General features: G+C 48.0%; 1 protein-coding gene across 1 annotated transcript in view; it reads left to right on the top strand.

Moving 5' to 3' along the window:
- LOC141242784 (general transcription factor II-I-like) overlaps positions 1-27,746 on the top strand; it is a 33,757-nt gene extending 6,011 nt beyond the window's left edge. The window contains exons 2-6 of the mRNA XM_073668867.1: positions 1,801-1,900; positions 4,567-4,705; positions 4,833-4,952; positions 25,610-25,792; positions 27,715-27,746. Of these exons, the coding sequence (XP_073524968.1) occupies positions 1,805-1,900; positions 4,567-4,705; positions 4,833-4,952; positions 25,610-25,792; positions 27,715-27,746 (570 nt within the window). The 5' untranslated portion in view covers positions 1,801-1,804. The remainder of the gene's footprint in view (positions 1-1,800; positions 1,901-4,566; positions 4,706-4,832; positions 4,953-25,609; positions 25,793-27,714) is intronic.
- The last annotated feature ends 219 nt before the right edge of the window (positions 27,747-27,965 follow it).

Here is a 27,965-nt window from a genome sequence, read left to right as displayed (position 1 = left end):
TCCAGGTCCCCATCCTGTGGCTCTGTGCCCCCTGTGTTGTTCTTCACGCACATAAAATAGAAAAAAAAAAAGATGATTCTCACCTGTCCTCCGTTCCCTCGGCGGCCTTCCTGCAGATGTGGCCCGCAGGCACCACAGAGTCCGACCCCTTGACGATCCCGACCTGGTCCAGGAGGAGCCGCCGACAGCAGCGCTGCATTGCCGCACAGAGACTGTCTCCCAGCACAGCATTTTCAATGTCAGCCGCCGGCCAATCAGAGGCCAGCAGCTGACATCTGCATATGGCAATGACGTCATACTCGCTGCGCCGACACGCAGATATCAGCTGCTGGCCTCTGATTGGCCGGCGGCTGACATTGGAAATGCAGTGCTGGGAAACAGTCTCTGTGCGGCAATTCAGCGCTGCTGTCGGCGGCTCCTCCTGGACCTGGTCGGGATCGTCAAGGGGTCTGTGCCTGCGGGCCGCATAAAGCAGCCTCAGGGGCCGCATGCGGCCCGCGGGCCACGTGTTTGAGACCCCTGCCCTAGAGCATTTCTAGTAGAAAGTTAATAATAAAGTTGCTTGTTTTACCAGCACTTTGCAATTTTGCCTATTTAAGAATGTAATGTAAGCCCTTTAAAGGGAACCTGTCATCACGATTTAGTATGTTAATATAAAGTTATGGCCATAATGGTGCTTTTATACTGGTTTAATAGATACCTGTAGGGAAGAAATCCGGATCCTGATTCTTGTTTAATTCATGTTAGAAGTTTTGGTGCAATATCCTGTTCGTGCATCAGGGCAGGACTTTGGGGTGGGACTGTGGGTAGGGTTTTTGGCTCTTCTGCGGCCCCTCCGCACTTGTACGAGCCTTCTTTTTTAAAGTTCGCACTAGCACCTCCCTTGCTGCTGTTGGCGCTTCAGCACATTCATCTCCCAGTGTTTTTCAGCAAAATAGTGGCGGTGGTGGCGCATGCGCAGATTGAGATCTCGGCTCGTAATTGAGCTGAGGTCTGAATCTGCGCATGCGCCGTACCCAGCTCCATTTTACTGAAGACATTCAGATGTCGATCTGCGCATGCTCTGCCATTGGCGCCATTTTGCTGGCTACAAGTGGGAGATAAATATGCGCAGGTGCCGCCAGCAGCAGGGGCGGCGCTAGCGCAAACTTTAGAAAAGGAGGCTCGTACAAACAGAGAGGTCGCGGCAGATACGAAAACCCTACCCACAGTCCCGCCACAAAGTCTCGCCCTGATGCACGAAGAGGATATTGCACCAAAACTTCTAACTTGAACTAAACAAGAACCAGGATGCAGATTTCTTCCTTACAGGTATCTATTAAATCAGTATAAAAGCACCACTAAGACCGTACCTTTATTTTAACATACTAAATCGTGATGACAGGTTCCCTTTAAAGGGATTTTGTCACCCTGAATCTTCAGGAGCACACTGCTCTCCTGCCTCCCGACTTCCTGCAGCACTCCTCATTGACAGATCAGAGCAGCGATATCATTGAGCCACCTTGCCTCTCCAGGGCAGCAGCGGCACAGGGGCACGGTGACTGGCCAGATCCAGCGATTTGACCAGCTCATACAATGCAGCAGTGGCAGGTAACGTAGGCGACGAACAATAAACAATAAAATTAGGGAGCCCTTCATTCTTGAGAATGAAGAGGACTTTTAATAAGGAGTACATTGCAGAGTTGCTTGTTTTTATAAGCACTTTGTCATTTTATCAATATATGATAATAAGATTAACCCTTTAGCAACTGTGACTACTTTTAGTATATAGTGTAATCTTTGGGTTTTTTTTTTGAACAGGGAAATGGCGAACTTCCCATCAGCCATACTGTCTATGTACAATGAAACGCTGGAAAGGAAAGAAGCAGTTAAACATTTCATCTCATCCTTGGAGTCAATGGTAAACCATATTCCTATGATGCCTTACAGAAAAATGTGCTTGCCTGTCTACGAGTCCTAATGCAGATTTTCCATAAGGCCCTCCAACTATCACTGATCTTTTTTATAAATTCGTTGTTTTGAAAAAAATTCTTCATAATAAAAATTACAGTTATGCAATGAATGGTACAAATTCTGATCTTGTTACAGATATCTGCAGATATTAATTACACTACAATGTCTTATATCATATATTAACCAATGATAACTACTATACAGTAGAATAGATTAATGTACAAATCATTGCAGTCATCTGATGCATCGAACTTATATAGATGTAATGGAGATCCAAGTAAACATTAACCAAACACAAGGGTACACTGTTTAATCCATGAAAAATCATGGATCTCATCACATATATGAATGAACCTGGAGCACACTACGGTATATAACGCGAAAGTGAGGAAGTCAGTGCATTAGAAGATAAAGTTTGTTAGAGGTGAGCTACACCATTTCCACAGACTTTATGGAACTTTTGGGGACACCCCTATTTCTATATACAATATTTTCATATGGTATGGCATGGCATGTCAGAGTGAGGAGACTTATATGCCTTTCATGCTGTTCTGAGAAATTAAATATGCAACTTGCCTCTCCCGAGAAGAAGAGGAGTAGAACTCTAGTGCCACCTATTGGAAGTAGTCAATATTGACCTTTTAACGGACCTTGCTATATGACTTACTGCAGGATAAAAGCCAAACCATAATCTCAATTTGCAGACATGGTGTTTCGGTATATTGCCCCTCATCAGTGGACCATCCATGGCGTATAAGTCTCCTCACTCTGACATGCCAGGCCTGGCTTGTCACTCTCCACAAGGAGAAACGTTACCCCTTAGATCCCAGTCTTAAGGCTATCACCTAGTCAAATCAGATCTCATACTTTGCACTGACGAGTGGCAGTACCCCGAAACACCGTGTCTGCAAATTGAGATTCTGGTTTGGCTTTTATCCTAAGTCACATAACAAGGATTGTTAAAGGGTCGATAGTGACTACTTCCAATAGGTGGCACTAGAGATCTAGTCCTCTTCCTCTCTGAAGAAGTAATTTGCATGTTAAATGACAATAAAACTTCATTTTCAATAACATGGTCTAGCGTTGCTATGTGACATCGTTTCCAGAATATAGGGTCCTGTAGTATTTTAAACTGCAGAAATTCGGGGTTATCCCACAACTGAGTCTCACCCATTTGGTCAGTAAACTTTAGGACATGCTTATTCTCTTTCCATACCTGTATTGCCTGGCTGTGTGCATTTAATAAGCCCTGAGGTGGTTTCTAGCATCCTTCTAGTATCACCCACACAGAATTCCCATTCTAGAATTGAATGAGATGGGCCAACTATCACTGATATTTAAAGGGGTTGTCTGATACATTTATTGCCCTTTATAAATATGTATCTTTAAGCCATAACCACTTTTATATGACGTACTGTTTCGGGAGGGGGGATAGAAGCTGTGGGAAAGTCGTTGTGGGGCCATCCTCCTGTGATGTCCCATTTAAACTTCCCTCAAACAAAACTTCAACGGAAGTAAAAACATTAGCGAATAGCAGGATAGGGAGAATGGTAGGGAATTTTATAATAAAGCTAAATGCAAAAGTGGTTAGTTCTTAAAGATAGATATTAGTGATGAGTGAGCGTGTTCTGTTAACCCTTTCGGCGAGCATGCATCGGTGCTTGCCGAGTATTTGCGGCATGCTCGAATGTTATGTTTGAATCACTCCGTGTGCATGATTTGCAAATGTTTGACAGCTTTAATGCATGTGAGGAATTCCTAACAAACAGGCATTCCTCACATGTATTAAAGCTGTCAAACAGTCGCAAATCGTGCACACGGGAGTGACTCAAACATAACATTCGAGCACACCGAAGATACTTGGAAAACACCCGCGCATGCTCGTAAATCTCAAGTAATGAGCATGCTCACTCATCACTAATAGATATTTATGAAGGGCATTATTGGTATCGGACCACCCATTTAATAGTTATTTTTATTTGGGTCTTAGGGACCTTTTAGGCCCTCTCTAGCTGCTTCACTGTATTACAGGATTATTTGAATAGAAAAGAATAGCTCTAGAACATAATGGATCATGTTTCCTGCATAATCAGCACTGCATCTGCGCCAGACTGCTGGGATCAGTATCCGGCAAGGACATAAATACTGCAGCCAATCAGCATTGCTGACTGGCTGCAGAGTTCACATTTCCTCCTATTGGAAGAAACAGTGTTCTTTGTGCTCTGACAAAATTTGAACGCTGCAGGCGATCAATGGATGACCTCCCCAGAAGTTGATCCCAACAGAATGGCTGACGGCGCAGTGTTATTGGTCTGTGATGTGAGTATATTATTATCACCTCCCTGGGCCCATTAAAAGGGGTTATACAGTAGTGGAAATCACCCGTAAAGGAGTACAGAGAGTAGTCAGGAACTTTTTACACTGTTGGCTCATATTAAGATCTGAGAAAAGTGAAGGAAAGCATAGCTAGCTGCAGGCAGATACTTGCAGCCCCCCCCACCGCACAATGGATATATGTATAACAAATGATAACTGTTATAAATGTTTTCACATATATAACATATTGCTGTATTCTTTTACAGTTAATCTGAATTTTTCCACTTTTCTCTGCAGTGCAAGCAGTTTGCCAGGGTGAAGGCAGAAGTAGCATGCATTGCTGTATGTGATTCAGAAGCGTTGGTTGTTGGCAGCAGGAAAGGAAAAGCCTTCTTTGATTCCAGGAAGGATCTGCAGAACGATTTCATACAGTATTGTGAGTATTTTGGAACATTAAATGCAATGATGCTCCATAATTCTTCTCAAAAACTTTTGTGCACAGTAAAAAAAAAATAACACATATGGTAGAAATTCTATGCTTCTTATCCTTGGATTTCTTGCAGGCAATTTGGATGAAGTTTGTGTGTCAGAAACTGTAACGAAGACGCTTAGATTGAGATCGAATCACGCAGAGATTGAATCACTCCAGAAATGTGTTGAGGATTTGTTCTGTCTTTGTTATGGTATGATGCATTACTGTGCTTCTTTGTAATGTCTATTATATATAGTTTATGTATAGTTAATCTTAGCAGTGGTCACCATTTAGTTTCTCCCACTTTCCTCTGTTGCTTGTAAAATATATCTGAGAGCCGCTGTTGGTATCTTCTCCAGACTCTAATGGACATAAACGTCATATTCATGTTATTGCCCTATTTGTCTAAGCAGATCATAAATGACCCACAGATTCTAGTTGAGGAATTGTAACTAAAAACCTCCAAAATAAAATAAATTAGTTTTTATTGAAAAAATATATTAAAAACACCATAATATACAATTAGAAATGATCTCAAAAGAAGAAAGAAAGTACAAATGTAGCACCCTGAGGATTCGGCTGCTGCAGGGGTATTGCACCTCAACCCAGAGGTGTGATATTCCACTCCCGGGCAAGGATGGAGAGTGGAACTGAGCTCGGTAGGCTGCATGCACTACACACATCCCATTTCCGAGGAGCAGACCGACGGTACTCCCACTTAGAAATGTGCAGGTACGACCGAGTCTGTTCCTGGCTGGAGTGGGAGGGGGGTGGTACATCCCAAGTAGTGTAGGGGCAGATAGGGGGAGCAGCCTGGGTAAAGATAGGAGCTCATTGGGTGCTGGTCACCTGAGCTCACACATAGAGGGTGTATATAAGGTGGGCACCAACTAAGAACAGGGTCAGATGCAGAGAGGAAGTCTGAGAGCAGAGAAGAAAGACCCAGAGTGAGAGAGGAGAAGAGAGAGAGAGACCCAGAGGGGGAAACAGCAGAAAAGGACTCCAAGATCCCAACTTAAATCCCCGGGTGAAGAGTCGGCACAGGGTACCGGATCCCAAGCTGGTGGGGGCAGAAAACACACCCTAGCCAGAGACCGGAGACCGTGGGCAGCGTCTGCCACGGTCACCCATCACATCCACCCCGAAGGCACACCACATGAAGGGTCAGGGAACCCAAGGCCAAGGGTGTCCCAACAGAAGGCCCGAGGGAGCTGGACCTAGGTGGATCACTGGTGGGGACGGCCAGAGAACGGGACAGAAGGAGAGCTCAGGGCCACGCTCCGGACTTGTTTGGGGGTTGGCTGGATCCAGGACCTGGTGGACGCAGCACGGCTCGGGTGGTCACTCGAAGCTGGAGTGACCAGTACAACATCTGCAGTAAGTAAACACCCTTAACTGCACAACCCGACTCTGTCTTCATTGCCGTCTGCACTGCACCACCACAACCCCCATCCTCTGCACCTGTCCCCCCTGAGGCTATACCCCTCCCGTTGGGGGTTATCCCACCAAGCTGCGCACCCACCATCAGCCTCAGCGGACCCTGCTGCAGCGGCGGCCACAGTGACCGCATCACAACGGGTGGCGTAGTCGACACAAAAGAACTCTTAATAACATCTGTAGGACTGCCACATAACACTGAGTTTGACGCCCTGGGCACGGGCCGGGTCACAGCCGCTCGGAGACTACAACCCCCCATCTGATCCGGTGCCGGGTATTCCCCTCAAAAAGGAATATGTCCCAGGGGGCGCGTCAACTTTGGCGTAGTCGGCAGGATTACGTGCCCGCAACACCCGGGTACTGCGTGCCTGAAGAAAAGTGCAAGTTTACCTCAGAAAGAAGTCTCCTGCCGGTTCCGGAGGGTCCACGCCATCGGACCCCATCACAGGTCGTTTCCCGCCGATTGTCCGCCATTTCCAGCTTGTTCCCGCCATCTGCAGAGTTTCCCGCCACTGGGCGACGCTTCCCGCCAAATCCGCAGATTTCCCGCCTTGGAAGAGCAGCGGACGCCATTATGGGCGTGCCAGAAGGTGGCAAGAGGCCGCCTCCCATCGTGGGCCAGGACCGAAAATGGCGCCAAAAGTGGAAACCGCCCCCACCAACAGAGACTGTGATGCTAGAGGTGTCTGTCAGCGTGAAAGAACTGCCCCTGGAGCTGACAGTCACCGAGTTGCCCCGGGACCGCCCTCGAAGTGGGAGGAGACGAGAGAAAAGAACGAAGATGGGTGCCGCCTGGAGGAGTCTGGAGCGAGCGCACCCGGAGGCAAGAAGTCTAACGAGGAGTAGCGGAGGAGTTTACCCGGATATGGAGAGAAAGCAGAACAGCACCGGCCCGCTGGCCAGGAGTCTGCTAGAGACCGAGGAAGGAGAGCAGAGCAGCACCGGCCCGCTGGCCAGGAGCCTGCTGGAAGGAGAGCAGAGCAGCACCGACCCGTTGGTCAGGAGCCTGCTAGAAACCACGACCCCACTAGGCCTAGTGGAGGTCCTTGCACAGCTCCCCCGAGACCGGGAGTGTGCACAGACTGCCCTGGAGGGCCTCGCACGGAGGATGGCCCGGGTACAGCGCGAGATATTGGCGGAATGGAGCCGGGAGATGGCCCAGCAAGCTGAGACCAGTCAACGGAGCACGCTACCCTGGAAGAGGAAACAGACCGCCTCTGAGGATGGCGCGGGAGGACCAAAGGCCGAAGACGACGCCGAGAAGGGAGCCGAACGCATGGAGGCAGGTAAAGGGGACGCCTATACCCCAAGCCGGGAAACCGCCCACCTGCCCCAGCTCCCCGTCGCAGAGCCCGAAAGTCCCCCTGCTGTGCCCGTAGCCGCCATGTCACCGCTATGGACTAGGCCCCGACCGGAAGCCGCCGCAGCGACCCCTGTGACGTCACGCGCCTCGACCCGGAGCGTGACAAAGCAGGAAATACCACCAGCCTGGTCGCAAGGCCTAGTTCCCCCGGGCGCCGCATCACCAACAGCGCCCCCTACCTCCGCGGAGCCTCCGGCCTGGCCGCAAGGCCAGGTAGCCCAGGGCGCCGCCGTCCTAACGGTGCCCTTCACCTTCCAGGTGCCCCAGGCCTGGCCGCAAGGCCTGGGTAACCCGGGCGCCACCACCACCGCGCCCGCGCCCGTAAAACCAAGGGTGCCACACCTGGGGGAGGACTTGTTCAGCCAGCTCACATGGCCGGACGGGCGGCCCTTCATCTGGCCCAAAGAATACCATGAGCTGGAACGGCAGCAGAGACTAAGACCCCTGGATGAACCCCTGATTCCGGCTCCGAAGCCCGTGGCACGGATCTCGCCCCCGCTAGCGGAAGCACAGTTTGAGTGGGACCCCACCGGAGAAGACCTAATGGGGTTCACTCAGGAAACCAGGGCAGCTGCAGCAGAGCGCGCTGAGTGTTGCCGACAGCAGCTCGAAGAGTTCGCGAGGGAGCGGAGAGAGAGGCGGGTCCGGGAACAACAGGCCCAAATAAGGAGCGCCGAGCAGAAGAGCCGGACCAGGAGGGACCCCCGTGCAGCACATTGTCCCCGCACCATCGGGACAGTGATCAAGTTCAACCAGCAGCATGGGTGGGGCTTCATTCGAGACAACAACACCCCCGGCGACGTCTTTGTCACGCGCAGAGACGTGGAGTCCCATCTGCCGGAGGGGCACAGAGATCGTGACCTCTACATCGGAGACGAGGTCACCTTTACCCGGCACAAGTGTGCCAAAGGACCTTACGCCCTCCACGTACACCGCCTGACGGGGGAGGAGTTGCAGTGCGAGGAGGAGGAGCAAGAGGACCCGGACGGGTCTGAAGTTACAACCAGCTACAAGCAAAGAGCAGGAGGAAGACGCCGTTGAGTGCGGCAGAGCAGTGGATGTAAATAGTTACCCGACCGGGTATAAAGAAACTGTTGCTACATATATAGTCCCCGTTGGGACCAGCATGAGTGAACTATTTACCCGTTATTCCGTAATCCCACAGGCTGAGGACTGTGAGCAGCCATTCCCTTCCCTTTACCTGGCCGAGGACTGAGAGCGGCCAACTTCCCCTGTAAATAGTTGCGCTTCCTAAAGCGCCCCCTACTGGGTTTATAGGAAAACCATGTTTTCTAGAGAGACTGTCGCACTTTACCCGGTCACACGGTGCACAGTGACCGGAGGAGGAGCCAGAGGCGACGAGAATGTTTTATTTGCTAATATATGTTGTTTTATATGTTTATGAAAAAAAAAAAATTGTATGTTTTTGGTGTTATTTATGTCTTACAGCCCGAGGACGTGCTGTGATTTACCAGGGGGGAATGTAGCACCCTGAGGATTCGGCTGCTGCAGGGGTATTGCACCTCAACCCAGAGGTGTGATATTCCACTCCCGGGCAAGGATGGAGAGTGGAACTGAGCTCGGTAGGCTGCATGCACTACACACATCCCATTTCCGAGGAGCAGACCGACGGTACTCCCACTTAGAAATGTGCAGGTACGACCGAGTCTGTTCCTGGCTGGAGTGGGAGGGGGATGGTACATCCCAAGTAGTGTAGGGGCAGATAGGGGGAGCAGCCTGGGTAAAGATAGGAGCTCATTGGGTGCTGGTCACCTGAGCTCACACATAGAGGGTGTATATAAGGTGGGCACCAACTAAGAACAGGGTCAGATGCAGAGAGGAAGTCTGAGAGCAGAGAAGAAAGACCCAGAGTGAGAGAGGAGAAGAGAGAGAGAGACCCAGAGGGGGAAACAGCAGAAAAGGACTCCAAGATCCCAACTTAAATCCCCGGGTGAAGAGTCGGCACAGGGTACCGGATCCCAAGCTGGTGGGGGCAGAAAACACACCCTAGCCAGAGACCGGAGACCGTGGGCAGCGTCTGCCACGGTCACCCATCACATCCACCCCGAAGGCACACCACATGAAGGGTCAGGGAACCCAAGGCCAAGGGTGTCCCAACAGAAGGCCCGAGGGAGCTGGACCTAGGTGGATCACTGGTGGGGACGGCCAGAGAACGGGACAGAAGGAGAGCTCAGAGCCACGCTCCGGACTTGTTTGGGGGTTGGCTGGATCCAGGACCTGGTGGACGCAGCACGGCTCGGGTGGTCACTCGAAGCTGGAGTGACCAGTACAACATCTGCAGTAAGTAAACACCCTTAACTGCACAACCCGACTCTGTCTTCATTGCCGTCTGCACTGCACCACCACAACCCCCATCCTCTGCACCTGTCCCCCCTGAGGCTATACCCCTCCCGTTGGGGGTTATCCCACCAAGCTGCGCACCCACCATCAGCCTCAGCGGACCCTGCTGCAGCGGCGGCCACAGTGACCGCATCACAACGGGTGGCGTAGTCGACACAAAAGAACTCTTAATAACATCTGTAGGACTGCCACATAACACTGAGTTTGACGCCCTGGGCACGGGCCGGGTCACAGCCGCTCGGAGACTACAACCCCCCATCTGATCCGGTGCCGGGTATTCCCCTCAAAAAGGAATATGTCCCAGGGGGCGCGTCACAAACACCCATGGTACAACGGGAAAAAAAGCAATTCACATCAATTTCATAATTGTGGTTATATGAACACAACCTCAGATAAGTCTATGAAGAGTAAATAAGTGCACATACGTATCCTAGTAAACATGCGCAAATCAATGTCTAATATATAACTTACCAATGATGCCAGAGGTGGAGAATCCTCCTTGCTGCACCGACGCGCGTTTTGCTTGTTACTTTCCCAAGGGATAGTGCACTGTAGGATGCCTTGCTCTAGTTAATATAGGCTCCTTCATTATTGCCAATTAATTGGCACATCAGCACCGCAGACCAGATATAATGCTTCCGCCTTCAGTCATCTTTACGGCGCGCGCATGTGGGTTAAAACTGACTAGGTGATGTCATTTCCATGCGAGCGTCGCTCTACGGATGTTCCAGGCGGAAGCAAACATGGTGAGGGTTACAACGCGCATGCGCACATCGGCAGCCATTTTACAGAAGATCAAAGGGCACATTCATATTCATACCACTATTATGAAATTGATGAGAATAGTTTTTTTCCTAATGTACTATGGGTGGTTGGATTTCCTCTTGTACTTTCTTCCTCCTTTTGAGACTATTTCTAATGGTATATTATGGTGTTTTAAATATATTTTTCAATGAAAACTAATTTATTTTATTTTAGTGGTTACTTCATAGTCGTTCTTTGGTATACATAATTTTGGGCGTACTCCATCCCTTATCCAATTATGTGCATTGATTGGGGGAACTTAGTGTTGGTATGTTCCTAGCCTGGAAATATTATTGGTGCTATATGGGATTGTTCAATTAATCATTTGTACTCATAAAACATTTCTTCTTATGATTTACTAAGGTTCTGTTCACATTGCTGTCAAGAGACTAAAATAGCGGGCACCACAACAACACCCTGACAGCAAGAAGCACTGTAAGTCATTGGGGGCTGTCAGATGCAGCAGCTATGTATAGGAGCCACAACACAAATGTGAACACAGCCTAAACCATTCATTTTATTTAATAGAATAATTCTTGTTATTCCGTACACTAAAGAGATGACTGCCACTCATATACAAAATCCTCTGGCTGCGTACACAAAAAACTGTAACCTGCCTGAAAAAGCGCTAAATAACGGCTATAAGGAATGAACCTATGCACTGCAGTGTATAAATGACTTGCTGTTCTTAGGTTCATACTTTTGAGCTTTTTTTAATTGCTTCATGTTTCCAAAGCTATGATGTGACCTGACCATTCTTCTCCTCTTGGAAACCGCTCAATAGTTTATACAGGACAAGTAAAAAAAAACATTGGTGGCCAAAGACATCACAATAAACACTAAGAAAGTGACCTAAAAAGCTAAAAAAAAAGATGCTTCAGGACAAAAGTCTTCGGCGTGTCCTGAAGAGTCTTCTGAGAAACTCATGGGGCTTGCACACATCTTATAGACGTCTTGTGTAACATAACCTAACTTCCCTTTCTGCATTTTTTTACGCAACGTAAATTGACTTGCGTTGCTGTTACGGGTCCAGGTGGTGGAACCTCTGTGCCGAGGTGCAAGGAGGGACCCAGAGGGGCGTGACTAAGTATCCACCCGAACCGACCCTGGTCGTACGGCAGCTAACGACACTGTGACCAGGGAGGATCCGGGCTGAGGGACCAGGTGCTACTCTGGGGACGACCTTGTAAGAGAGCAGGTGGCTCCCACGGGTCAGATGGCTGGGACTGACCGGTATGGCGGATGGACACGGCAAGTAGGCGGAAGTCTCTGGTAGCTGACAGGTGGTCACAGTTCGAGAAAGCAGGGCAAGAAGCAGTCTTTAGGTTTACCAGGAAGGTGGTCACAGCAAGTGACGGCAGGGTCTCCAGGCAGGCTGGCAGGAAACAGGCGGGTGCTCCCAGGTGAGTGGGCAGACAGACGAGGCAGGTAACTGGCAGGTAACTGGTGGGCGCTCCCAGGTGAGCGGGCTGACGGACACAGCAGGTAACAGGCGGGTGCTCCCAGGTGAGTGGGCAGATAGAAGAGTTCTCTCCTCAGGACCAAACCCCTTCCAATCTACCAGAAAAAAGGTCTTTCCTCTTACCCTCTTGGTGGCCAGAATACTCTCTACTAGAGATGAGCGTTGTTCGACTCGAACTGTTCGCCAATCTCAAATTCGAGCTGTTTTGGGCGGTGTTCGAGCTGTTCGGCGAACACGAACGATTTGAGAAAAATTCGGCTGTTCGAGGTTATGTTCGATAACTGTTCGTGCACCAAAATCATAACTGGATTTTCTCTCAGTAATGATGAAAATTAATGTTAATCCGCAGTTTGAGTGTACAGCGGGGCGGGGGGAGGGGCAGGGGATGGATCTCTGCAGGAATAATGAAGATCTCCATTTTTTTTTCTCTTTCCCGCATTTACAGTGGGCAGGTGCAGTCTGTCAGCCTATCAGCAGCGCACACACGGAGCGAAGTGCTTTTTTTCACACAAGCAAGGGCATGTGTCATTGGCAGTGTATGTCACATGTCCTTGCCCTATAAGACCAAGCCATTTTCCCCGTCGCCACCATTTTCTCACTGCTGCAGCTGCGTGTTAGACGGCACCGCTGTTGCTGTGTGCGCTATACCTTGTTAATTTCAAGCCAATTTTCGCACAAATCTACAGATAGCTTGGGAGTAGGGAATAGTTGTGATTGCAGTCCTTTTAAGGACTAGGTTACAGCATTTCCTACGACTTTTATCAGGCTGGTCTGTGCTCTTAAATAGATAGGTTGGGAGTAAAGACTAATTGTAATTGCAGTCCTTTTCAGGACTAAGTTACATCAGTTCCTATCAGTTTTTGCCAGGCAGGTCTGTGCCAGTGCTGTGCAAGTTTTTTTCACAGCATTTGGCTGAATCTAGCAAAGCTAATCCTTTTTGGCCTATTGCAGAGTGTGTTAGTCAGTGGAGTAGCCTATCTGTGATGCAAGATACACCACCTGTGTATAGAATACCAATTTTTTTACTGCACCTAGTGAAGTAAAACCTTTTGGGCATAGCATCATTCTATTAGTCCATCTATACTGACCTCCATAAGGTTGCAAATTGAATATCATTTTTTTCTGCATCTAGCTCTGAAAAAATATTTGTCCTTCTAGCAGTGTGTGGGACTTGTTCTATTAGTCCATCTATACTGACCTCCATCAGGTTGCAAATTAAAAATATTTTTTGTCTGCATCTAGCTCTGAAAAAATATTTGGCCTTCTAGCAGTGTGTGGGACTTGGTCTATTAATCCATCTATACTGACCTCCATCAGGTTGCAAATTGAATATATTTTTTTTCTGCATCTAGCTCTGAAAAAATATTTGGCCTTCTAGCTGTGTGTGGGACTTGTTCTATTAGTCCATCTATACTGACCTCCATCAGGTTGCAAATTAAAAATAATTTTTATCTGCATCTAGCTCTGAAAAAATATTTGGCCTTCTAGCAGTGTGTGGGACTTGGTCTATTAATCCATCTATACTGACCTCCATCAGGTTGCAAATTGAATATATTTTTTTTCTGCATCTACCTCTGAAAAAATATTTGGGCTTCTAGCTGTGTGTGGGACTTGTTCTATTAGTCCATCTATACTGACCTCCATCAGGTTGCAAATTAAAAATAATTTTTATCTGCATCTAGCTCTGAAAAAATATTTGTCCTTCTCGCAGTGTGTGGGACTTGTTCTACTAGTCCATCTATACTGACCTCCATCAGGTTGCAAACTGAATATAATTTTTTTCTGCATCTACCTCTGAAAAAATATTTGGGCTTCTAGCAGTGTGTGGGACTTGTTTTATTAGTCCATCTATACTGACCTCCATCAGGTTGCAAATTAAAAATATTTTTTATCTGCATCTAGCTCTGAAAAAATATTTGGCCTTCTAGCAGTGTGTGGGACTTGTTCTATTAGTCCATCTATACTGACCTCCATCAGGTTGCAAACTGAATATAATTTTTTTCTGCATCTACCTCTGAAAAAATATTTGGGCTTCTAGCAGTGTGTGGGACTTGTTCTATTAGTCCATCTATACTGACCTCCATCAGGTTGCAAATTGAATATAATTTTTTTCTGCATCTAGCTCTGAAAAAATATTTGTCCTTCTAGCAGTGTGTGGGACTTGTTCTACTAGTCCATCTATACTGACCTCCATCAGGTTGCAAATTCAAAATAATTTTTTGTCTGCATCTAGCTCTGAAAAAATATTTGGCCTTCTAGCAGTGTGTGGGACTTGTTCTATTAGTCCATCTATACTGACCTCCATCAGGTTGCAAATTGAATATAATTTTTTTCTGCATCTAACCAAGCCAATACTTTTGGGCTAATACCACAGTTTGGCCACTCAGCTCTGCTCGGTTCCCCTCCATTGTTTTTTTGTGCAAACAACTCCAGAGTTGTGAATTAGTTAACCACCAAAATGAGTGGAAAAAGGCCTGCTGCTGGTGGAAAGGGGAATAGGCGTGTTGGGAAGGGGAAAAAAGGTTGTGTCTGTGGGGTAGGTGTTAAAGCAACAATAACTTCTGCAGAAGAAAGACCATCTTCCAGCCAAACTAAAATGTCTACTTCTTTTAGCGGACAATGTGATAAGATCCCTTTCTTACGGCCACACCAATCGCTACAAATTCCAGATGAGGCACAAAAACAGCAGGTGCTTCAACGGATATCAAGTGTTCCTTTAAGTGAGCTCTCCTCCACATCAACTTCAACATCACAAATACTCCAGTCCTCAAAGGTGTCACCCCAATCGCACTTGCTTCCTCACAGCTCCCAAATCTCCAGCTGCCTATCTGAGTATGAGGTAGAACAGATGGTTGAGTCTGCAGAGCTGTTTACTCATACTATAGCCTGGGAATCAGAGGTCGGCTCCAGCGCTTCTGTGAATCCAGACGAGGAAATGATCTGCACTGATGCCCAGAATCTTTATGAGTCGGATCCAGGACCAGGCGCTGAAGGTTCTGACCATAATGTAGACCCTCATTCCCAAACTGTAACTCCTGTTGGTGGAGACAATGAGGAAGACGATGATGAGACTCAAATACCTGATTGGAGCGACAACTTTAGTTTTTTGTCATGGCAGGAACAGGTTGGCTCTGAGGACGACGGGTGTGATAACGCACAGGGTGATGATGATGAGGTTGGAAATCCCACTTACTGTCAACCCACAGTCAGCCAATATATGAGGTCAGCAGAGGAGGTAGAGGAGAATGCTAGTGACGACGAGGTCAGGTTGCGCCTTCCTGGACAGAGAAGTAGTACTGGAAGCACGTCAACAACTGCATCCTCAAACACAACTCTGCCTCTCACCACAAGTCGTGGTGGCTCTTTAGGTCGCATGGGTGCTAAGCCTTGCATAGCCTGGGCATTTTTTCAGATCGATAAAGATGACCCAACTCGTGTTATCTGTAACATTTGTCAGCAAAAGCTAAGTAGAGGCCAAAAAATACATAGTTTGAGTACTTCATGCATGAACCGGCACATGGACATGAAGCATAAGTTGCAGTGGGAAGTTCACTGTGCTACAATGCGGCCTAGCCGGCCGGGCCAGCCACCGTCTGCCATATCTTGTGCATCCACGGCCTCTTCATCCTCTGTGACTGGGGGGACAGCAGTCACACCTGTTTTGGGGCGCAGACCTGCCACCTCTTTACCCGCAACAGCCAGCATGATTGGCAGGTCATCATTTTCTTTGGAGGTGGTAACACCAGCTGTTGTTGAGCGCTGTCCGACATCGATAGCACCACCTTTGGATCAAGGCAACCTAACATGTCCGCCCGCATCTTCCTCACAGACCGGCAGTTTGCCGGGGACACCTTTATCAACCCCATCTAAGCACAATAGCCAGCCCTCGGTCCCTCAGATGTGGACAAGTAAAAGACCATTTCCTCCTAGCCATGATAAAGCTAAGAGGTTGAATTTCACCATCTGCAAGCTCTTGGCTACAGAAATGCTGCCTTTCCGCCTTGTGGACACAGAGGATTTTCGAGACCTTATGTCCGTCGCAGTGCCCCAGTACCAGATGCCCAGTCGGCACTACATCTCAAAGAAAGGTGTGCCTGCGCTCCACCAGCATGTCGCACACAACATCACCGCTTCTTTGAGAAACTCTGTGTGTGACAGGGTGCATTTCACCACAGACACTTGGACGGGTAGGCATGGACAGGGGCGTTACATGTCGCTGACTGGGCATTGGGTAACTATGGTGACAGCAGGACAAGGGGCTGCTGTCCAAGTCTTGCCGTCCCCACGAGTTGTGCGTCAATCCTCTTTATCTCAAAGTTCCTCCACTGCTTCTGCCTCCTCAACCTCCTCTCGGTCCTCCACCTGCACCCAAAGCCTGTCTGGTCATGCCACAAGCTTTCTAACTGCGCAGAAGGGATCCTGCACACCTCCTTACTATGCTGGCAGTAGGGCTCAACGTCATCAGGCGGTTTTTACTTTGAAATGTCTGGGAAATGTGAGTCACACAGCTGAGGAGTTGTGGTCAGCTCTGGAGAACCAATTTCATGAATGGTTGTCTCCACTGGACCTGAAACCAGGGAAGGCCGTGTGCGACAATGCTGCAAACCTGGGTGCGGCCCTTCGCCGGGGCAATGTCACACACGTGCCTTGTATGGCTCACGTGTTGAACCTGGTTGTCCAGCAATTTTTAGCCCACTATCCCGGACTAGATGGCCTTCTGCAGAGGGCACGGTCGCTGTGTGCTCACTTCCGCCGTTCGCATCCCGCAGCTCAGCGACTTACATCTCTACAGAAGTCGTTGGGCCTGCCACTTCACCGGCTAAAATGCGATGTGCCTACCCGGTGGAATTCAACTCTGCACATGTTGCAGCGACTGAGGCAGCACCGACAAGCCCTGGTGTAATACGTTCTGACTTATAGCCTGGGCCAACGAGATCCAGAGGTGGGGCAAATCACGCTGGAGGAGTGGTCTCAGATCAGGGACCTATGCACCCTTCTGCACAGTTTTGAAATGGTGACGAAGATGTTTAGTGCTGACGATGCCATTTTTAGCATGACTATTCCGGTGATTTACATGCTGGAGCACATGTTAAACAGAATTCGGAGTCAGGTGGTGGCACAAGAGGAGGTGGAGGAAATAGAGGAGGAGGAGTTGTATGCGGAAGGGCTAACATCTGCAAGGTCCAGACGGTCGGCAGCACCAAGGCGGCAGGCATGTGAGGGTGGGGTAGATGGTTTTACCAGGGCGCATGGTAGCAGCCAAACTAGTGAGGAAGGTGCAGGAGCCCAGGAAGAAGTGGAGGACGAACTGATGGAAGACTCATCAGATGAGGGAGACCTTGATCACTTTTCTGTTGTGCGAGGTTGGGGGGAGAGGACAGAGGAAGGAAGCATGATTGTTACCTCGCCACCAACACAACAGGGACTTGGTGCTCCTGGATGCGCAACACACATGAGTGCCTTCTTGCTGCACTACCTGCAACATGACCCTCGAATTGTGAGAATTAGAAATAATCCTGACTACTGGGTTGCCACACTGTTAGATCCCCGGTACAAAAGTAAATTTGCAGAAATTATCCCTGCCATAGAAAGGGATGCACGCATGCAGGAGTATCAGCAGAGACTGTTGCAGAATCTTACATGTGCTTTTCCACAAAACACCAGTGGTGCACGTACTGAATCTCACAGTTCCAACTTGCCAACCGTGGGACCGTCGAGTGTTCAGCACTCAAACCGTAACAGAAACACAGTATCTGCTGGTAACATCAATTTTGCGGAATCATTTCACCACTTTTTTAGCCCATCCTTTGCAAGGCCACAGGAGACAAGAAGTCTGACACATAGTCAACGCCTAGAGACGATGGTACAGGAGTATCTCCAAGTAAACATTGAAGCCATGACTGTGTCACTGGACCCTTGCTCTTTTTGGGCTTCCAATCTGGATAAATGGCCGGAGCTAGCCACTTACGCCTTGGAGATCTTGTCATGCCCCGCAGCCAGCGTTCTGTCTGAACGTGTGTTCAGCGCTGCTGGTGGTGTGCTGACAGATAAGCGCACGCGGCTCTTCACTGATAATGTAGACAGACTCACGTTTATAAAGATGAACAAATCATGGATCCGAAACGACTTTTATACCCCTGTGTCATTCTGGGGAGAGTAAAAGCTTGATGATTGGTTAAAATCACCTCACCAACCATTTTAAGCTTTTAAATTACTAATCATGTTTATCTGTATCTTGGCTGGAAAATTATTTGGGCTTTGTAGCAGTGTGCAGTACTGATTCTATTAGGCCATCTATACTAAGCTCCACCAGATTTAAAATTACTAATCATGTTTATCTGTATCTTGGCTGGAAAATAATTTGGGCTTTGTAGCAGTGTGCAGCACTGATTCTATTAGGCCATCTATACTAAGCTCCACCAGATTTAAAAGTACTAATCATGTTTATCTGTATCTTGGCTGGAAAATAATTTGGGCTTTGTAGCAGTGTGCAGTACTGATTCTATTAGGCCATCTATACTAAGCTCCACCAGATTTAAAATTAATAATAATTTTTAGCTGCATCTAGCCCGGAAAATAATTTTGGGGCTCCGAGATGCGCAAGACACATAAGTGCCTTCTTGCTGCACTACCTGCAACATGACCCTCAGATTGTCAGAATTCGAAGTAATCCTGACTACTGGGTTGCCACACTCTTAGATCCCCCACACTCTTCGATCAACCTTTTCATTTTAATAAAGACCAAAAAAATGGTCATTTTTTAAATTATAAGCATTAGCAGGTTATTAGAAACTGAAATCAAACAGTTTTCAACTCAAAACTTTATTCTAGGTGATGTTACATTTGCACATAGGACCCCTTGTTCGAAAGGAGCTTCTGAACTCTCTCGTCCATTGAATTTGTCAGGTTTTGGATGGTTTCTGCTTCAATTGTTTTGCATGAGGACAGAATACCCTCCCAGAGCTGTTGCTTAGATGTGAACTGCCTCCCGCCATCATAGACACTCCTTTTGATGATGCTCCAGAGGTTCTGAATGGGGTAGAGGTCAAGGGAGCATGGGGGTCACACCATAGGTTTGTCCCCTTTTATGCCCATATCAGCCAGAGATGCAGATGTGTTATGTGCAGCATGAAACGGTGCATTATCATGCATGAAATGATCTTGCTGTGGAATACACGGTTCTTTTTCTTGAACCATGGCAGGAAGTGCTGTTTGAGAAACTCCACATACATTATGGAGTTCATCTTTACCCCTTCAGGGATCCTAAAGGGGCCGACAATCTCTCTCCCCATGATTCCAGCCCAAAACATTACTCCACCTCCTCCTTGTTGGCTCTGTAGCCGTGTTTGCGTGGGGTGTCCATCAACCAGCCATCCTCCACTCCATCCATCTGGACCATCGAGCGTTGCACGGCACTCATCCGTGAACAAAACAGTTTTGAAATCAGTCTTCATGTAATGTTTGGCCCACTGGAGCCGTTTCTGCTTGTGTGAAGTGGATAGAGGAGGTCGACAGGATGGCGTATGCACAGCTGCAAACCTCTGAAGGACCCTGCATCTTGTTGTTCGGGGGACGTTGGAGGCACCAGCTGCTTCAAAAACTTGTCTGCTGCTATGACAAGGCTTTTTTGCCGCTGCTCTTTTAACCTGACGTAATTGCCTGTAGGAAAGAGTCCTCAATTTGCCCTTATCAGCACGCACACGTGTGTACTGTGAATCAGCTACATACTTCTTGATTGCCAAGACACTTCATCCTGATCATCGCACAATGTTGATTGTAGTCATGCCTTGACCTAAACACTCCACAATTTGTTGCTTCTCAGCAGCCGACACATCCTTTTTCTTTCCCATTTTGGCAGAAAATGTAGGCTGCTTAGTAATGTGGGACAGCCTTCTTAAGTAGACTTGCCTTTCATTGGACACACCTGCCAAACTAATTAGCACAGGTGTCTGCAATTGCTTACAGTGATATAAAGATTCCTGACACACATCACCATCAATGAGTTTAACTGACAAACAAACAAATCCTTCCCTTATCACTCCTAAACACTTTTTGCATAATAATTTGGAACACAGTGTACATGTGCTTTTCCACAAAACACCAGTGGTTCACGTAGTGAATCTTACAGTTCTAACTTGCCAACCGTGGTCTGTATGGAGTTGTTCAATAAAGGGCCCAAAATTAAGATAACATAGATGGGAGAGGTCTCTATGAATAGGAATTCCTAAGTATTTGATACCCTGTGAGGGCCAGGCAAAGGGAAAGTTGGACTGGATGGAATCCTGTATGGATTTGGGGAGGGAGACATCGAGGGCCTCAGACTTCGCTGCATTGATTTTAAAATTTGACCATGTAACAAAGTGATCTATTTCAGCCATAACAGCAGGGATGGATATATGTGATTGAGTGATATATACTAGGACATCATCAGCAAATAGAGTGATGCAGTCCAGGGCCTTTACTCACAGTTCTTATTATCCAGACTACGTCTGCAGGTAACGGCTGCCCACGTCATACTGTGCTCACCAGGTGAGGGGCTCAGACAACTCCCAGATAACTTTGGAGCGCTTCACAGGACCCCCTTTGTGTGTCCTTTGTCTGGCCTTAATTACCAACCCTTCTGTCCGGCTGCCTCGGGCCTCCTCTTGGTAAACTTGGCGCCAGTTTCCCTGACCCTATGTGGTGCCTTCCTAGCGGGTGTAGCGAGGGGCTGCGCCACATAAAATGTCACAGCCTCCGGTTTCTAGCTGAGGGTCGTTTCCCGCCTCCACTAGTTTCGGGGACCGGTCTCCCCCTTTGGCCTGACCCCTCCACGCAGGTGGATTCGGGCGTGCGGTGGCGACTCGCCCGTCCACACCCCTGGGATCCCTTCGTTCCTCGTTCCTGGAGCCTTCTCCGCTCCTCTTCCTTCCTTCTCCCTCTTCCAGGCCTGGGCCTCTGTTACTAGGCCCGCCTCTGGAGCAGAGCTCATGCAGAGCCCCTGCTCCCTGTCACTTCTGCTCAGACTTCTCTGCACTGAACTAAGATGGTGCCCACCTTTTATACTCCCTTCTCAATGCACCCAGGAACTGCTTCCTCCCTGCTCCTGCACTACAGGGTTCCCCTTCCTCAGTGTTCCCTCCCCCCACTCCAGCCAGGGACAGGGACTGTCGTGCCCATCTCAGGGGCATATTGGTCGCCCTGCCCCACGGCAATGTGGTGTAATGCATGCAGGTGTCGGGTCCTGATCCACACTCCATCCTTACCTGAGAGTGAGATATCACACCTCTGGGTGAGGTGCAATACCTCTGTAGCAACCGAGTCCTCAGGGTGCTACAGTTCCATTTATCTTCAGCCTAGGTGACGTATTGCGATACAGGGCCGTGATTTTGGCTATAAAAGGGTCCCCTAGACCTCTACCCCAAACTTTTTAAGAGAATAATATATGGCGTGCCAGGAGACTCTATGGAATGCTTTCTCAGCATCCAACGAGAGTATCTAATTACAAACTTTTAACTGCATCTAGCCCAGGAAATACTTTGTGCCTAGTAGCAGTGTCTGCTAGTCAGCGGATTATCCCGGCTGTTAAGCAAGCTACACCACCTGTAGTTTGGACACTTAATTTTTTCAAAGGAAATGCTTCGGGACCATGGGATAGTCAGTGAAGAGCATCAGGAGGCACCCCAAGGCATAGGGGCTGGGACTGGCAGTAGGATGCCTTGCGGTGGACAGCCGAGCTCGATCCTTATAAAAGCTTTTTAACTGCAGCAGCTTTAGTGGACACTACTGGAGCTGGAATTACGCGGCTGCTGGCATGAGACTTGCCCTCCAATAGATCCTTGTAAATGGATTTAAAGTGTATTCATTCAAATTAGAGAGACAATTTAAATTAAAAAGCTTAGAGCTGCCTCCACCACAGGGGGGCTCGCTCGACCCACCAGTGGACAGGCACCAGTATTGGGAGAGGGGGGCTGGCCGTCAGGGTTCACCGCGGCTCTGGCACAAACCCGGCGACACGGAGGTGGCACGGGCAGGAGCGGACTGGCCGTGTCGGCTTCTCACTTTTTGGATTTTAGAAGGGCATGACATGCCTATATCTGTGTCTCCCCCTCCTTTTACTCCTCCACCTCTTTTCTTTTCGCATGACTATATGTACTTGTCACTTTTCCATGTGTTAGTTATGTCTTCTGAGCAGTTTGTCAGCTTTTGGACACCTTTGAAGGTGTTTTCTATGTGTTTCTATGTGTTTTTGTTTGCCTGCCATTGGTTTTAACGGTGTTCGAAGGTGTTCGACGAACAGTTCGGCGAACACACGGGTGTTCGACGAACCGAACCGAACTCGAACACTACGGGGGTGGCTCAACACTACTCTCTACCTCAAAGACGTCTTCAGCGGAAACCGGAGCAGAGGAAGCACCTGGATTGTTGGAAAAAGAGTTAAAGACAACGGGTTTGAGGAGAGATACGTGGAAGGAGTTGGGAATCCATAGGGTGGCCGGGAGTTTAATTTGTAGGCCACTGGATTAATTTGCTTGAGGATTTCGAAAGGGCCGATGAAGCGAGGACCTAACTTGTAGGAGGGTATCTTGAGCCGCACATGTTTGGAGGAGAGCCAAACTTTGTCTCCCGGACGGAATTGAGGCGGATCCAGACGTCTCTTATCAGCATATCTCTTCATCCGCTTGGAGGACAGAAGAAGTGCGGACCTAGTACTCTCCCAAATGGTAGAAAACTCGCTGACAAGAGACTCTGCTTCAGGATTGTCCACAGAAGCAGAGACGGGAAACGGAATCTGGGGGTGTTGGCCATAGACAATAAAGAACGGGGATTTGGAAGAGGAATCGCTCTCGTGGTTATTATAAGAGAATTCCTCCCAAGGAAGGAGGTCCACCCAATCAGAATGGTGGGCATTAACAAAGTGCCGGAGGTAGCTGGTAAGGATCTGATTGATCCGCTCCACTTGACCATTGGACTGAGGGTGGTAAGCGGAGGAGAAGTCCAGGGTGACGTCCAGTAGTTTACATGTGGCTCTCCAGAAGCGTGAGGTGAACTGAACCCCTCGATCCGACACGATGTGGAGGGGTAGGCCATGGAGACGGAAGATATGGCGGATAAAGTCCTTAGCCAGCTCAGGTGCAGACGGGAGACCAGGCAGGGAATGAAATGAGCCATTTTAGAAAAGCGGTCCGCGACCACCCAAATGACAGTACACCCGGCGGAAACAGGGAGATCGGTAATGAAGTCCTTGGCGATGTGTCGCCAAGGGGCAACAGGTACGGGAAGCGGCAGGAGATGGCCGGCTGGTAAGTGTCTGGGAACTTTGTTGCGGCCACAAGATGAACAGGCAGAGACGAAGTCTACCACATCCTTACGCAGGGTAGACCACCAGGAATGCCGAGAAATGAGCAGAAAAGTCTTCTTTTGGTCGGCATGGCCAGCTAGTTTAGAAGAATGACCCCAGCGAAGAACCCTCTCACGGTCAGGAACCGCCACGAATGTCTTGCCGGGTGGAAGACGAGTCAAATCCAAGGGGACCACATTCACCACCTTGGAGGGGTCGATAATGTGCATAGGCTCCTCCTCTTGGTCGGAGGACAGGAAGGATTGAGACAAGGCATCAGCTTTGACATTCTTGTCCGCCGGGCGGAAATGAAGGATGAAATCGAAGCGGGCAAAAAACAAAGACCACCGGGCCTGACTTGGATTAAGTCTCTGGGCATTTGGGAGATATGCCAGATTTTTGTGATCCGTGTAGATGATCACCGGGTATAGAGCCCCTTCAAGCAGATAGCGCCACTCCTCCAGCGCCAATTTGACGGCCAGCAGTTCTCGGTCTCCTATGGAATAATTGCGCTCAGAGGAGGAAAAGATTTTGGAGAAAAAGCCGCAGGTTACCATTCTCACGGATGAAGACTTTTGGGTGAGCACCGCTCCGGCTCCAGAGGAGGAAGCATCAACCTCCAGGTAGAACTGTTTGTTGCAGTCTGGACGGTGCAGCACAGGGGCAGAGGAGAAGGCTTGCTTCAGGAAAAGGAAGCTTCGGGCAGACAGACGAGGCAGGTAACTGGCAGGTAACTGGTGGGCGCTCCCAGGTGAGCGGGGTGACGGACACAGCAGGTAACAGGCGGGTGCTCCCAGGTGAGCGGGCAGACAGACGAGGCAGGTAACAGGCAGGTAACTGGTGGACTCTCCCAGGTGAGCGGTCTGACAGACAGGGCAGGCGGATGCTCCCAGGTGAGCGGACAGATAGCCAAGGCAGGTAACAGGCAGGTAACAGGTGAGCGCTCCAGGTGAGCAGGCTGGCAGGCTCGGCAGGTAATGGGCAGATAACAGGCTGGCAGGCAGGACGAGAAGTCAGGCTAGCAGCTTGACCTGAGGGCTGAAGCACAGATCAGACACAGTGCAAAATACTTTGCTCGGGCACCTCCATTTTGGAGGAGGTGCCTTATATATGGGAGGTCCTCCTGCAATTGGCCGGGGACTCCTTAGGACTGCAGCAGCGTGGAGAGAAGCGCTGGAGGACGCCGCGCCAGGAGCGGGGAGGTTAGAGGGACCGCTTCTCTGCCTAGCAAGGGGCAGAGACGCCGATGCTACAGTTGCGTTTTTGAAATCCACAACGTATCAGTTTTTCTTCTTGTAAAAATGTTTTATATTTGCAGATTTTCCCTATAGATTTGAATGAGTTGAGCAAAATCCAGATGTAAAAACCATGTGTTTTTAGTGCGTTTCCGCAATGGAAATTCACAAAAAATGCATATAATTCGCACATGACTTTATCAATAAAGTTCTATGAAATCCAAGTAACAGGAAGTATCCAAAACAAAGCGGTTTTATTTATAACATGACGTACCAAAAAGAGAAAAAATGTGACGTATGTAAAAAAAAACCTCAAAAACGTAAGTAGCCTAATTTAACTAAATGGTGTAGAAATGCTGCAAAGCATCTGCAACCTCAAAAATGAACCAAATACTCATTGTGGGAACTTAGCCTAATACTTCATTGTAATCCGGTCTGTGATGATAATAAGACTGCTGAAAAGTTTCTGTAACAACCTGGAAGTAACAGTCTGATATTAGACCTAGTGGCCAATGTGAAAATTACTAAATTTCAGATTTTTTTATGTAGCTAGTTATATGAAAATATATATATATAGTCAGTTTTTTTAAAATATGTGTAACATAAAAACCTGATTTATACAATCGAATTTGTCTGATGGCAAATTACTATTAAGTGTAAACCAGTCATATTTTCTATTTCCAGGCAATTTCTGGTCGTTTACAGTGTGTGTTGTTAAAAGAGACTCCATGTTTCCAAATTAGAAACTATGTAAAAGCTGCAACTGATATATTTTAAAATTTGGCTCAAAAGTAAAAAATTTGCAAAACTTCTCCAAGTGGTTTTGAATGCATTTCAGTCATACTAGTTATTCTGTATTATTTTTCCTTTTAATATTCCAAATAAGGTAAGGCATTAGGAAGAACAACGCCAGTACCCATCCCATATGAAAAGATGGCTGGGGACCCCACTGCTGTTGTGGTATGTGGCCTCCCAAATGATATAGTCATTAAAAATCCATCAACATATGACCTTCACACTATCAAGCAAATCTTGGAAAACAAGTCGAGCATATATTTTACCATAAAAGGTGAGTATTTGATTACTTGCTGCTATGATAGAGCACCCATGTCCAGGGGGTGTCACCTCACCAGAGCAGTCCGGCCTCAGATGCTGTAATGAAGACCCCTGGGCACGATTAACGTCCTCCTCACTGCACTGCAGAGATGACAGGACCAGTAAGGAGGACGTCAATCATGCCCACAGGAAGGCTGAGGTAAGACTCTTCTGGGTAAATCAAACCCCCCAGGACTAGCACTAGTCCAAGTTAATTAGCATCGTCCAGGACAGCAATAGCCATATATTAACTATTGTCTGTGTCTTCAAGGATTTGACATGGGTGCAGGATTGGAGCACTAAATGAAAATGGGTCTGTTTGGGGGACTTGAAAGGGTATCTTTAAATCAGTCCAAAATATACTTTAGAACAGGGATGTCAAACTCAAAAACACAGAGGGCCAAAATGTAAAACTTGGACAAAGTCGTGGGACAACCAATATACAATATAATGGGCCCCAAATAGGCCTCCATACAGAATAATGGTCCCACATAGTCCTCCATACAGAATAATGGCCCCACATAGTCCTCCAAACAGAATAATGGGCCCTGCATAGACCTCCATACAGAATAATGGGCTCCACATAGTCCTCCATACAGATTAATGATCTCCACATAGTCCTCCATACAGAATAATGGCCCCACATAGTCCTCCAAACAGAATAATGGGCCCTGCATAGTCCTCCATACAGAATAATGGGCTCCACATAGTCCTCCTACAGATTAATGGGCCTCACATAGTCCTCCATACAGAATAATGGGCCCCACATAGTCCTCCATACAGAATAATGGGCCAAACATAGTCCTCCATAGAGAATAATGGCCTCACATAGTCCTCCATACAGTATAATGGCCCCACATAGTCCTCCATACAGTATTATGGCCCCACATAGTCCTCCATACAGTATAATAGGCCCGACATAGGGGTGGTGGTTCTGGAGTCACTGGACAAATAAAACCACCTTGAGGGCCAGATTTGGAGTTTGACGTGTATGCTTTAGAACGAACCAATTAATAGAAGTGTAGCTGCATACTAGGCCACATTCACAATGCAGTGTTAAGGCCCCTATACAAATTAGATGGCTCTCAGCTGAATGATGGTTTGGCCGGCAGCCATCTCGGCCAGCTCTCTCATACATTGAGGCGCTCCTGTGTTTTCTATGAAACAACTGCCACCAGACACCACTGCCAACAGCTTATCTCAGGGAGAACAACGCAATCCTAAATCGGAAATGCCCAATCGACATGTACCCCGACCATCAGTTAGCTGGCGCACCCATACACATTAGAGTGTCCACTGAACCCGTCAATATCGGGCACCTGTGGCGGACATCCTAATGTGCATGGAAGGGCTTTAGTAGAATTTTTGATGATTTTTGCTACGTTTATCTTCTATGCTTCTTCCCCATTTAGATCCAGTATTGGTGTTAAAAACACCCACAGTTTTTAATTAACGTTACGTTAAGACTTTTTTCACAATGCATTTTCCTTCCATTAAACGCATATGAGGGAAAAGCTTCCAACGTATTCATCTAATGAAAGGCTGTCATGGATGTCGTACAGTGGCATCCATTGCCCATGGTACTCCATTGTAAAAAATGTATACTGTGCCACATGTGTTTTTTATACTGGATGCCATAGTACGCATTAGTGCCGCCTGCCGAACTGTTCAGTACCTTTGTATACTGTGGACTGGAAGTACAAGGTGGAGAAGGAGGACCAGTGCTCAGCCCATTCATTCTAGCACCTGCTGGCAATTTCAGCACCAGAATACATATATATATACATATATTCACTATGTTATTGTATGTTTTTTTAATCAGGTCCTTTCCTGATAGGTACTTACCTAGTGAAGATATTCTAACTATGAACTTTTATTTCTTTCTTTCATCCCCAGATATATTCGGTTGTGATTTTACATTACAGTAAGGACTAGTGTTGAGCGAGCATGCTCGACACTGCTCTGTACTCGCCCAAGCATCTCACTACTCGGGATACTCGGCGAGCACCGAGCATTTTCGGGTTACTCGGGCGGGAGCTCGGGTCTCCGCCCTGCATGTTTGGCGCTCTTTACAGAGCCAATGAACATGCAGGGATTGCCAGCCAGTCACTGTAGTGCCACAGCCATGTTGGTTGTGGGCATTACAG

Source organism: Phyllobates terribilis, unplaced genomic scaffold (genome assembly GCF_046119375.1).
Source record: "Phyllobates terribilis strain yellow unplaced genomic scaffold, ASM4611937v1 Scaffold_1077__1_contigs__length_431683, whole genome shotgun sequence".
In the NCBI taxonomy this organism is placed as follows: domain Eukaryota; kingdom Metazoa; phylum Chordata; class Amphibia; order Anura; family Dendrobatidae; genus Phyllobates; species Phyllobates terribilis.
The sequence above is the reverse complement of the archived record's forward strand: the minus strand, read 5'-3'. Positions and strand labels throughout refer to the sequence as shown.